The sequence below is a fragment of the Ostrea edulis genome, chromosome 1 (genome assembly GCF_947568905.1).
Source record: "Ostrea edulis chromosome 1, xbOstEdul1.1, whole genome shotgun sequence".
Lineage (NCBI taxonomy): Eukaryota > Metazoa > Mollusca > Bivalvia > Ostreida > Ostreidae > Ostrea > Ostrea edulis.
Window position 1 is genome coordinate 99,468,157 of NC_079164.1, and position 14,311 is coordinate 99,482,467.

Genomic DNA, 14,311 nt, shown 5'->3' on the forward strand with positions numbered 1-14,311 from the left:
TATACAACACTGTACATATAGGTGTACAACACTGTACATATAGGTGTACAACACTGTACATATAGGTGTACAACACTGTACATATAGGTGTACAACACTGTACATATAGGTGTACAACACTGTTCATATAGGTATACAACATGGTACATATAGGTGTACAACACTACATATAGGTATAACAATGTACATATAGGTATACAACACTGTACATATAGGTATACAACACTACATATAGGTATAACAATGTACATATAGGTGTACAACACTGTACATATAGGTGTACAACACTGTACATATAGGTATACAACACTGTACATATAGGTATATAACACTGTACATATAGGTGTACAACACTGTACATATAGGTGTACAACACTACATATAGGTATACAACACTGTACATATAGGCATACAACACTGTGTATATAGGTGTACAACACTGTACATATAGGTGTACAACACTGTACATATAGGTGTACAACACTGTACATATAGGTATACAACACTGTACATATAGGTATACAACACTGTACATATAGGTGTACAACACTGTGTATATAGGTGTACAACACTGTACATATAGGTGTACAACACTGTACATATAGGTGTACAACAATGTACTTATAGGTGTACAACACTGTACATATAGGTGTACAACACTGTACATATAGATGTTGCATATTGTACTCATGGCAATTTAATTAAAATTGGATGTTTGATCCACTTGGATACATAATGTGTGTGAGTATGTGAATGGATCTAACATCTAGTTTTAATTAGATTGTACTCAAGGAGACAATGTATATATTTCATAAATTTTGAATTTGAAAATATCTTTTTTGCTTCATTTTCTACAAGGCAACTGTAAGTATTTGAGGGATCTATTATTAAAAGTGTTATATAATCTCAGAATCTTGCTGTACAATTAAGTAAACACATAGAACTATCATGTTATGGATGATAATGCAATTACTTATAACTTGCATACTGTACATCACTTTTATTTTGTGAGACCATATTTTCATGTGAATACAATGATATATTTATTCATAAGACAAAACTTATATGAGTCATTATTTATTGCTGGAGTCTTCTATGTTTAAGAGTTTATTCGTGAGAAATAAATGTTTGTTAATGACTCGTCTCGTGAAATTATGTGTAAAAATGTTTTTGCAAATAAGGTGTGATATACAGTGTGCATAGTAAAGCTCTCTCAAAACCAATCATTACCTTTCAAAATGGGAAGTCTTTGAATCTACATTTGTTTACAGGTGCATTAGATGATGGGAAATTTTGTTTCTTTTTTTCCCCCCCATGCACAGTGGCTTGAGTGTGATATTATCAGACACCCTGTTCAGCTAGTGAACATTTAGATGCAAAAAAAAACACCCCAAATTTTCTCATGTTTTTTTCTGCAGACACATTTAAGGGTACATTTTCCAAACATTTTTCCAATGCACGTACATGCTTTTATAATCCATTAACTCTGTTGTGGTGTGCGGGTGTCGGTAGAGAATACAAATACATTGTGATACAATGAAATAAATTATAATTTTGAGAATACATAAAGGCATAAACTATGACGCCTCACGCCAGCATACTGCTAGTGCGCTTCATGACTGGTACGCTGGTGAGAGTGTTGCAGTTCATACTCTTTTAAAAGTTATTTTCAAAAATGTAATCTATTTTTAAAATTTACATTCTACTTTCATTTTGGTAGGAATTCCCAATTGTTAAAATGGATTATATTTATTAAAATTCATTGACATTGTTTATAACTGCAGCACATTTAGGAGGAAATGACTATCATTACAATTTTAAAGATATCAAAAACAGAAACATTGGGAGAGTGAATATTCAGATAATACCAGCACTCTCTGGGGATTGTATGCAATATGAGTTAGGTCTGTTCTAGCGAGACTAAATTCCTCCGCTACTGACGATTATCTAGTTAACAACGTTTTATTGATATTGTAGACATTATGCTTTCATTGAATCAACCCACCTGTCTTCTTATCCCTGTTTTCATTGTTCACATCACCAACATCGTGATGTTGATGATATATCATCCCTGTTTTCATCGTTCACAAGATGTAGTTGACAATATGGTGTAGACACTGTGTATATCACAAAGAGGTAGAAAATAGTTCCCTGTATAGGCCCAGCCTGGACCAGATTTACATAGAGACATTACCCACAATGCTTCTTTTGGATGCTGAATGTGACCAATATATGATCTTGATGAATGACCAGGTTAAAATATTTATACTTGGTTAAAGATTTTGGACTTTGTCACATTCCCGAATAACTGCATGTGGCCCTGCAACCTGGACCAAATTTACATCGAAGATGTTGATCACTGTGTTTGATTTAAATGTAGAGTTTGACCTATATTGTTGACATCTGTGTTTGATAAATAGATGTAGAGTTTGACCTATATTGTTGACCTCAGTGTTTGATTTTAATGAGTTTGACCTATAATGTTGACCTGTTTGATTTAAATAATAAGTTTGACCTATATTGATTTAGATGTAGAGTTTGACCTATATATTCAGGATGACTGACTATGATTGAATGTTTTAGAGCAGATTCAAGTTTTAGAACTTACTGCATTTACTAGTCTACATGGAAACTACTGAATTATTTGTCCCTAAATTCTCTCTCTCTCTCTCTCTTTCTCTCCCCCCCCCTCTCTCTCTCTCATACATATATATAATACATAAACTATCATTATATGGTATGCATATTATATGTATTATATACCAGCATATTTTATTCTTAACGTAAGACAAATCACAAGAAACAGGAAAATATGATCATGGCATACTTCATTGAATTTTTTAAAGTACTTGCTACGTTATTGATTTAAAGCTACAATGAAAACACTCACAAAGCGGGAACTAAGACTGTATTTGCTCATTCTAAAAAAAAATTCAAGGAGGATGGGGGATTAAGTATGTTAAGAATAGTGAAAATAAAGTTTCTGAGTTCTGCCTTAATGGAGAATGAGACTGTGAATAAATCTACATTCTGGCTGGTCGGGTTTTTTTTGTCTTCACAGATTCCGACTATGAGGTCAGTCCTACTGGTTCCCTCTCCGTCTTCGTAGCTTTTCTCCAAGTCTCTTTTCCAAACAAAGTTGATGTAGTTTTACAGTACTCGATGCTAATCTTAAGCCAGAAATCTGATATTATATATATATATATATATATAACACAGTGTTTATATAACAGGTACCGGTAGTTAAAAGTGGTCAATGTGTGACCCAAAAGAATCTACAGACGTAATTTTTCTAATATAAGAGTACTTTGCGTATGATAGAAATATATCTTTCTGAGGAATATTATTCACTGGATATAATAAAAAATCTGGTAAACTATTGATACAGAAAAAGTTTATATTTTCCATAGATTATCAATTATTTATGATTTTAAAAATGTTGTCAAGGGCTATAACTCCTGTGCTGGAATTTCCTCAACTGGATGTCTATTATACATTGGTTTCCCTAATATCCATAATTAATCTATAGATATAGAAGTATATATCAACATCAGAAAATCACACATTTTCGTTAAACAGAATAATAAAGATAGATAAAAACTTGTTGAAATGACAAAATTTAGATATCAACAGTTTAAAAAAAAAAAAAACTGCTAATTCATAAATATATATCTATAGATACATATTTATGAATTAGCCGTTTTTTAAAACTGTTGATATTTAAATTTTTTCATTTCAACAAGTTTTTATCTATCTTTATTATTCTGTTTAACGAAAATGTGTGATTTTCTGATGTTGATATATACTTCTGTTTTTGTATGTCTGACATCTTTAAAAAGGTGGCAACATATACATTTTCTTTGGTTATTAATTGAATTAAACTATATTGAGTGGAAATTAATGAAGTTTTTCCACTTTTAACCATTAATATTGATAAGTCACATGAGGATAGAGCTACCTTTTTATGTTTTCATTATTTTCTATTGTTTTGGTTTTTTTTGTTACCCCACTGCAATGATTTCTAAGGTATATGTTGCCACAAATATTAAATGCCCTCTACAGCCTGTTATTTGTGTATTAAGGTGACTTATGAATCTTTATTTGCTTTTAAAAGATGAGATTTTTTTTTAATGAAGAAAAATACAATATTTGCATGTACCAATTTTGGTCCTGGGTAATAAGATGTTCTGATGAATACCCATTTAATTTGTTACTACATGTATCTTTAGAATATTTGGATTGGTTGCATGAGGTCACTTGATAGGATACGGCCATGGTAGCTAATTAAATCATTCTTTTGATATACAAAGATTATATTTTGTTTATGCAAAATTCTTGACAGTAATTCTGTTTGGCTTCTATTTTTATGTAATTTTTATTTCCATGTCATAAATTTAATGTTGATTTTGTTAAAATTCTTTGTCATTAAGTTGAATGGTCCATGTTCTATTTTATTGTAGCCATGCATCTTCACTACGGAGATCTCACAGATAGCACCTGTTTAGTCAAAATCATCAGCCAAGTCCGTCCGCATGAAATTTACAATCTGGGAGCCCAGAGCCATGTAAAGGTAAGGTGTGGGTTCGGGTGGTGTAAAGGTAAGGAGTGGGTTTGGGTTGTGTAAAGGTAAGGTGTGGGTTTGTGGTTGTGTAAAGTAAGGTGTGGGTTCGGGTTGTGTAAACGTAAGGTGTGGGTTTGGGTTGTGTAAAGTAAGGTGTGGGTTCGGGTTGTGTAAAGGTAAGGAGTGGGTTTGGGTTTGTGTAAAGGTAAGGAGTGGGTTTGGGTTGTGTAAAGGTAAAGTGTGAGTTGGGGTCATGTGTGTAAAGGTAAGGTGTGGGTTGGGGTCGTGTGTAAAGGTAAGGTGTGGCTTGGGGTCTTGTATGTAAAGGTAAGGTGTGGCTTGGGGTCTTGTATGTAAAGGTAAGGTGTGGCTTGGGGTTATGTATGTAAAGGTTATGTGCAGGTTGGGGATCATACCTGTAAATGTAAGGTGTTGGTTGGGGTCTGTAAAGATAAAGTGCAGGTTGGAGTCATGTCTGAAACATTCAGGTGTGGGTTGAGGTCACGCATATAATTATGTAAAGGGAAGGTGTGGGTTAGGAGTCTGTCTGTAAAGGTAAGGTGCAGTTTAGGGTCACAGGCTACGTATGTTAAGGAAAGTGCGGGTTGGGATCACGGGGTATGACTATTAAGGAAAGGTGTGGGTTGGGGTCACGGGGTATGACTGATAAGGTAAGATGCAGGTTGGGGTCAGGGGGCCACGACCATAAAGGTAAGGAGTGGGTTATTATCATGGGCCATGGTTAAGGTAAGGAGTGGGTTATTATCATGGGCCATGGTTGTTAAGGTAAGGAGTGGGTTATTATCATGGGCCATGGTTGTTAAGGTAAGGAGTGGGTTTGGGTCGTGTCTGTAAATTGCTTTTTCCTCTAGATGTACCAGAAAGTTGTAGTACAATGAATATAGTGTTCAAAACAATTTGATGATCTTTCAAGTTTTACTGAACAACCATAAGTACCATTTTCATGGTCAGACTTTTTGTGACTTTCGGAACCGGAGACAGGAATTGCTAATGTCCACCACTTGTTCATTTGTTTACATGGATTGAGTCAAAGTTTTATGCAAATGGACAGATTTTCTTCACAAAGAAAGCAATACAAGTGATAAGCAAGGTATAGGTCTACATTAACTGATTATGGTGACTGTTCAGGACAAATGACTGGTATCTCTGTGTTTACATTTAGGTTCTTAAATGTTTACTGAACTTATAATAAAGTTATGATTATGAAAAAGAGGGGGATATTGTTTTGCAACTGTCGGTCGGTCGGTCTGTAGACCATGTGTTGTCCTCTCAATATCTTTCGACCCCTTTGCTTGATAACAACCAAACTTGGTACAGGGGTTGCCCCTGGAGAGTAGATGATCCTTATTGATTTTCAGGACACATGGTCAAAGGTCAAGGTCAAACTGCTGGTCTTTACCCCATGTGGTAGACCATGTGTTGTCCACTCAATAACTTTTGACCCCTATGCATGATAACTACCAAACTTAATACAAGGGTTGCCCTTGGAGAGTAGATGATCCCTATTGACCTTCAGGTCACATGGTCAAAGGTCAAGGTCAAACCTCTGGTCTTAAGCCCATGTGTTGTCCGCTCAATATCTTTTGACCCCTTTGCTTGATAATAGCCAAAATTGATACAGAGGCTTTCCTTAGAGAGTAGATGATCCCTATGGATTTTCTGGTCACGTGGTCAAAGGTCAAGGTCAAACTGCTGGTCTTAACACCATGTGGTAGACCATGAGTTGTCCGCCTAATATCTTGAGAACCATTCACTTGATTGTAATGATATTTCATATGTTGGTTGGTTATAAAAAGAAGAGGACCCCTATTGTTTTTCAGGTCAAAAGGTTAAAGGTCAAGGGTCAATCTACTCTGGACATAGGAATATACTGTCTGCTCAATATCTTGAGAACCCTTTGCTTGACAGACATCAGACTTGGTACACTGGTACATCATCAGGAGAAGATGACACCTATTGATTTTGAGGTCACATGGTCAAAGGTCAAGGATCAAACTGGACATAGGAATATAATGACCACTGAATGTCTCAAGAATCCTTTGCTTGACAGACATCAAACTTGGTACACTGGTATATCTTTAGAAGAAGATGACCCATATTGATTTTGAGGTCACATGGTCAAAGGTCAAGGGTCAAACTGGACATAGCAATATACTGTCCGGTCAATATCTTGAGAACCCTTTGCTTGACAGACATCGAACTTGGTACACTGGTACATCTTCAGGAAAAGATGACTTCTAATGAATTTGAGGTCACATGGTCAAAGGTCAAGGGTCAAACTGGACATAGGAATATACTGTTCCTTCAATATCTTGAGAACCCTTTGCTTGACAGACATCAAACTTGATACACTGGTACATCTTCAGGAGTTGATGACCCCTATTGATTTTAGGTCACATGGTCAATCCACTCTTGACATAGGAAGATATTGTCTGCTCAATATTTTGAATTGATGATACTACTCTCAATTAAATGATGTGTGTGTGTGTATAACCCTTTTCAATTTTGCACCATGGGGGGCATATGTGTTTTACAAACATCTCTTGTTTTCTTTTAACTTTTAACTAACAAGATGCACATATAAGGAGAAGAAAATTGAATCTTTTAATAAAGCAAGTTTTGCTATAAAGCTAGTTTTATTATCAACATCTTTTACTTTCCGTTTGCTCTCTTCCAAACCTCTTAATAATGTCAGAACATGTTTTACTTTCAGTTTGCTCTCTTTCAAACCTCCTAATAATGTCAGAACATGTTTTCAAATAATCAACCTATCACAGTCGGCAGTCACCAGACAAATAAACACAGAGATATGAGCAAGTCTAATCGGACGAACTAGAAAAATTTGCCACATGTTAGAGTTGTCTCTCTTTGCATGCATGTTTTTTTTATGTCTGTCATATAAACTTGTTTCTCTCTTTTTTCTTCTTTCTGGCTGGGTTAACAAAACCACACCACAAACTAAATCAACACATTAAATTGAAAATGTCACCTGGCTTATTTATAAGAAACACTCAGTTTGCTTTTGTTTTATAGTTGATAAATGAAGTTGCATCTTGTCTTTGTGGGCTAAGCTGACTAGATTATTTAAAAAAAAAAAACCCAACTAAATTAGAAATGTCAAATGTGCATTAAGCAGCATAAATGAAAAAAATAATTTTTCTTCATACATAAGACTCATTATTTCTTTTGTATGTTGCAATAAATCATGATAATTCAGCCTGTCTACATGTCAGTCTAACAGCTCCCTGGAGCTTATTCTTCTTTGTTATGATGACATGCCGGCTTAAAATAAAGCTTAGCTTATCTTAGCCTGAAAATGGAACAAAACCATTGTATGGATTAAATGTCGCATTTTAATTGTGTTGATGCAATCTGAACTCAACATCTACATGTATCAATAGTCAGTGTTGCGTTATTGTATTCACTGATATCAAATGGTATTTGTTCGATTTTAAGAATAGGTATTATTCTTAAATTAATAATAAGCAATTACCAGGGAGGGACACATTCTTGGACAAATTTTTACTGTTTTTTTTTTATTGGTAAGAATTTAAAAATCTGAAAAGTTGGTGAGGAGGGCACCTTGCTGACTATTTCTACTGTTTGGAGGATTGGAAGTTTCTGTTCTGAAGGCAGTGTGTTCTCAGACATAGTTACACCATATCATGTCCCTTATAGTGAGAGGCTGCAGCTGAATATATGGGAAGAAATTAGACAGTGTAGATTTCATATTTAATTTGCTGGCTTTTTAACCCACAAAATTGATCTTGTTCAGCAATGTTGTTTCATCTGCTCACTACAATCCCCCCTAGTGGGTAATTAATCCAAAGCAGGACTGTCAAATTGAGCATATTTCTGCATGACTCCCAATTCTGCTTTTCCTTTAGTGCATCTAATTGAAAAGAAGATCACATTTCCTGTACCTCACTTCTGAAAAATTGTAAAGTTTCGCTAAAGAAAAAAAAATTCTATTCTGACTAAGAGAGGGTTGAAGAATCTTAGCTATGCATTGTAACCATATTTCTGGGTCTGCATAAAACTCAGCATGTGAAAGTTTTAAAGGAAGTCTAAATCTTTCATTTCATAAAGGAGCTTGTGTCCTGTGCAGTTTCACATTTTATTACATTTTCAACACTGAAATACTATAATTTATCCATTGAATAAAAATGATATTTTCACTACAGTGAGGTTGACTGTGTGATGTTGAGGTTATTTTATTTTCTCTGTGTGAGGTTGACTGTGTGATGTTGAGACTATTTTATTTTCTGTGTGTTAGGTTTACTGTGTGATGTTGAGGTTATTTTATTTTCTCTGTGTGAGGTTTACTGTGTGATGTTGAGACTATTTTATTTTCTGTGTGTTAGGTTTACTGTGTGATGTTGAGACTATTTTATTTTCTCTGTGTGAGGTTGACTGTGTGATGTTGAGACTATTCTATTTTCTGTGTGTTAGGTTTACTGTGTGATGTTGAGGTTATTTTATTTTCTCTGTGAGAGGTTGACTGTGTGATGTTGAGGTTATTTTATTTTCTCTGTGTGAGGTTGACTGTGTGATGGTGAGGTTATTTTATATTCTCTGTGTGTGAGGTTGACTGTGTGATGTTGAGACTATTTTATTTTCTGTGTGTTAGGTTTACTGTGGGATGTTGAGGTTATTTTATTTTCTCTGTGTGAGGTTTACTGTGTGATGTTGAGGTTTATTTTATTTTCTCTGTGTGAGGTTGACTGTGTGATGTTGAGGTTATTTTATTTTCTGTGTGTTAGGTTTACTGTGTGATGTTGAGAGTATTCTATTTTCTGTGTGTTAGGTTTACTGTGTGATGTTGAGACTATTTTATTTTCTCTGTGTGAGGTTTATTGTGTGATGTTGAGACTATTTTATTTTCTCTGTGTTAGGTTTACTGTGTGATGTTGAGACTATTTTATATCCTCTGTGTGTGAGGTTGACTGTGTGATGTTGAGACTATTTTATTTTCTCTGTGTTAGGTTTACTGTGTGATGTTGAGACTATTTTATTTTCTCTGTGTGAGGTTGACTGTGTGATGTTGAGGTTATTTTATTTTCTCTGTGTTAGGTTTATTGTGTGATGTTGAGGTTATTTTATTTTCTCTGTGTGTGAGGTTGACTGTGTGATGTTGAGGGTTATTTTATTTTCTCTGTGTGAGGTTTATTGTGTGATGTTGATTAATTATTTTATTAATTGAGGTTATTTTACTTTCTCTCTGTACCAGGTCTCCTTTGAGTTAGCTGAGTATACGGCTAATGTGGATGCAGTTGGAACACTTCGCCTGTTAGACGCCATCAGAACCTGCGGACTGGCGGACCAGGTCAGATTCTATCAGGCCTCCACCAGTGAAATGTTCGGAAAAGTCCAGGAGATCCCCCAAAAGGAAACCACTCCATTTTATCCCCGATCTCCTTATGGTAAGAAATATAGTCAAGAAAAATCGTTTAACAATGTATATGTTGTGTGATGTGAATATGCTAATGTCTCATATGTATGATGTGAATATGCTAATGTCTCATATGTAAGATGTGAATATGCTAATGTTTAAGTTGTGTGATCTGAATATGCTAATGTCTAAGTTGTGTGATGTGAATATGCTAATGTCTCATATGTATGATGTGAATATGCTAATGTCTAATATGTGTGATGTGAATATGCTAATGTTTAAGCTGTTTGATGTGAATATGCTAATGTCTAAGTTGTGTGATGTGAATATGCTTATAATGTCTAATGTGTTATTTTCTGGCGTATTCTTTTGGTTAACATTGAAAATAAATGGGAAGTGAAAAGAAGAAATAACTTTGTAAACTTCATTGAACACAGAAGTTTGTCTGTATGGAGCAGTAAGAGATGTTGTATTGATGTGTTTTCACTGTTCTTTGTTGCAGGTGTGGCCAAGCTGTATGCGTACTGGATTGTCGTGAACTACAGGGAGGCCTACGACATGTTCGCCTGCAACGGAATCTTGTTCAATCATGAAAGTCCCAGAAGAGGTGAGGTCAATCAATAAACTGATTCACAATGTCAGGTTCTAGCAATCAGGAACTCACACCAATAAACTGGTTCACAATATCAGGTTCTAGCAATCAGGAACTCACACCAATAAACTGGTTCACAATGTCAGGTTCTAGCAATCAGGAACTCACACCAATAAACTGATTCACAATGTCAGGTTCTAGCAATCAGGAACTGAGACCAATAAACTGGTTCACAATGTCAAATTGTAGCAATCAGGAACTGAGACCAATAAACTGGTTCACAATGTCAAGTTGTAACAATTAGGAACTGAGACCAATAAACTGGTTCACGTTGTCAGGTTCTAGCAATCAGGAACTGAGACCAATAAACTGGTTCACATTGTCAGGTTCTAGCAATCAGGAACTGAGATCAGTAAATATGGTTCACTATGTCAGGTTCTAGCAATCAGGAACTGAGATCAGTAAATATGGTTCACTATGTCAGGTTCTAGCAATCAGGAACTGAGACTAATAAACTGGTTCACAATGTCAGGCTCTATCAATCAGGAACTCACACCAATAAACTGGTTCACAATGTCAGGCTCTAGCAATGAGGAAGGAATGAATCTGATGGAATTATTTGGTGATATGACAGAAGAGGGGAAAGCATTATATATGCCGTCAATAAAAATCATATGCCACCTCTTCAGATCATTAAGCATTCCCCACCTGATACAAGATATGTTCAGATCCTTAAGCATTCCCCACCTGATACAGCATTTGTTCAGATCCTTAAGCATTCCCCACCTGATACAACATTTGTTGTACACAACAAAAATGAAAACTTTAAGAAAATGGCTATGGATTTGGTATAATACCCAATTTAATCGATGAATGTTTTAGGCATACAGTTAAATGTTTGTATCTCAAAATGTGGAAGTCTTCAACAAAATTTTAAAATATCCAGTGTTTCAAGATCAAACTGGTCTTTTTGTATGCCCGTCTTAAGACGGGACGTATTATGGTATGGCGTTCATGTCCGTCCGTCTGTCCGTCCGTCTGTTAGCTTTTTCGTGTCTGACCCGTAACTTAAATACTACAAGGCCTAGAATCATCAAACTTTGTCTGTAGATACATCTTGGGTAGAAGGTGTGTCGCACATTAAAACCAGGTCACTGTGACTTTTCATTAAGAAGATATCCGTCTGTCCGTCCGTCTGTTAGCTTTTTCGTGTCCGACCCGTAACTTAAATACTACAAGGCCTAGAATCATCAAACTTTGTCTGTAGATACATCTTGGGTAGAAGGTGTGTCGCACATTAAAACCAGGTCACTGTGACTTTTCATTAAGAAGATATGGCCATATATGGCAAAAACTTGTCCGGCTCATAACTTGAAAATTATTAGACCTAGAATCACCAAAATTGGTCAACTAATGCATCTTAGGTAGAAGGTGTGTCGCATCCTACTTTAAGGTCACTGTGACATTTAATTAAGGTGATATAAAAAAAAATGTTTTAATGGGTACAATCTATACTGTTAACAATATGTGACGGGCGTATCATGTGCCGTGGCGGTGCACTTTATTAATAAATCACGTTTTCTGTCATAATAAATAAATTGGAGTAGTGAATAAATTCAAAGAATTCCATAAAATTGAATTTGTTAATTAAATTGGTTGTGGATCAAATCATTTTATTCAAAAACTGCACTAAACACCCAAGTTGTTATACCTCAACTTAGATACCTTGCATAAGGAGGGGTTAATTAGCAACTGCCAGGTGTGAATAGCCACAGATGAGAATAGGAAAAGTAAAGAGATGAGGTTTGTTTAGCAGACCAGAAAATTGACTGCACCTTAAGATAAAAATCATGGCTTGGGAACTTGAAGACAATAAGTGGGATATTCGATATTACCATATTCGAGAAGTCGGGAGAGTTATGTCTAGATTACAGCCAGGACCAAAGGCGGAGTTCAACTTCGAGAAAATCAGGGTATTGGAAATAACCCGATACTGATATTCGGCTCCATTTATAACCAACAAGCAAAGTAAAAAAAAAAAAATCGCTAAACATGAGTGAATAAAATTCTATCCCCTTTGCTATCATGCAACAAAGGTTTGATATACAGTTGTTTATTCTTTAAATAAAACCCTTTAAATGAGATTATAATCGTGATTTTCTCAGGCAATATTAGATTTTAATTGTTATGTTAAGATACAGCATCTCGTCCAGCAGACATGTTATGTATTGTACAGATTATGACAGGCCTGTGTTTATCAACATGAGACTCGCTCCCTACAGGCAGTGCACAAAATGACACACACGCCCTGACCCCACACAAGCTTTCAGCTAAGGTCGGGAAACTACTCAGGCAGAAAAAAAAAACTTCTTATCAACCCCAGGCTTCTTCCACATCTGTCCTAGTGTTGCAAAATGTCAAGATGTTTTCTTAGTGTTGGATTTTGTTTTGGTTTGTAACTTAATAAGGCTTGCATTCTGTAGGAGAAGTTTTAGAGGCTGGGAGGGTTTCTCCTGTTTGATAGAGATAAAATAAGTTTATCAAATGCATTTTGAACTATGTCCATTGCTATCATTGAATATTGATCTATCAGACAGAGTTCATATAAAGGTAAAATAAAAAAATAAAAAAGATATTTTCATCTAAACATCTCTCAAAGATTTGGCAGAAGTAACACTAAACAAACAAAGACTCCTATTGGAGTAAATTATCCAGAGACATTAGAATACAGATTTAGTGTGAAACTGATTGACAACCTGATCAGATTCCCTCCAATGTTTTCTTACATGGGATCATGTTCAATCAGTTCAAGAGTTACTTTGAAACTGACAATAGTTAAATTATCCCACGTCAATCCTAACAGAGAAACAAAGTCACTTGAGGTGGAATTTGCATGATTGGAAACGATGAATTGACTGAATCTTCATCGGAGATTGACATTATCAAAACAAACTATGTGTTGATCTTCAGTTCAGGGACTCTGTAGAATTGGATTCAATTAGAAGATGACAGGAGGAGTGTGGTAACTCACAATGATGGAGGAAGGAGATATTGGAGAAAATGTATTTTTTTAAATACTCGGACAAAGATCATGAAGATGATGTAGTATTATAAAATTAAATAAATGTAGCAGAAAATAAGAAAGTACCGCATTCCAGTCAGTATGTTGTATCGTTAAATCGAGGTATTATATGAGGAATATTCATTCAAATTAATGGAAGGATAGAGGTACTTTTTGAAGAAATGTCCTCCATAATATGAAGTGGACATTTATTCTTAAAGACTTTACATTATTTTGTAATATATATTAGGCTTTTTAATTGAAGTCTTAAGTCAGTGTTTTATTGAGAAGTAAGATACAATAGAAAAGCATGATATTTTTTACTGACTAAACACTGATAAATGTTGGTATTATTACTTGTGTAGGAGAGACTTAAACACTGAATGAATGTTGGTATTATTTCTTGTGTATGAGAGACTTTAAACACTGATAAATGTTGGTATTATTTCTTGTGCTGGAGAGACTGATGAATGTTGGTATTATTTCTTGTGTAGGAGAGACTGATGAATGTTGGTATTATTTCTTGTGTAGGAGAGACTTTTGTGACAAGGAAGATTACACGAGCTGTTGCTAAAATTACCTTAGGACAACAAGAAAATGTTCAGCTGGGAAACCTGGATTCCAAAAGAGATTGGGGACACGCAAAAGACTACGTGGAGGTATACAGGAACTCTATATATCTAT

At 35.2% G+C, this 14,311-nt stretch overlaps 1 protein-coding gene across 1 annotated transcript in view; it reads left to right on the plus strand.

Moving 5' to 3' along the window:
- Window positions 1-14,311, plus strand: part of LOC125670803 (GDP-mannose 4,6 dehydratase-like) — a 39,660-nt gene that overhangs the window by 15,724 nt on the left and 9,625 nt on the right. The window contains exons 4-7 of the mRNA XM_056140510.1: window positions 4,461-4,570; window positions 9,813-10,005; window positions 10,477-10,581; window positions 14,159-14,286. Of these exons, the coding sequence (XP_055996485.1) occupies window positions 4,461-4,570; window positions 9,813-10,005; window positions 10,477-10,581; window positions 14,159-14,286 (536 nt within the window). The remainder of the gene's footprint in view (window positions 1-4,460; window positions 4,571-9,812; window positions 10,006-10,476; window positions 10,582-14,158; window positions 14,287-14,311) is intronic.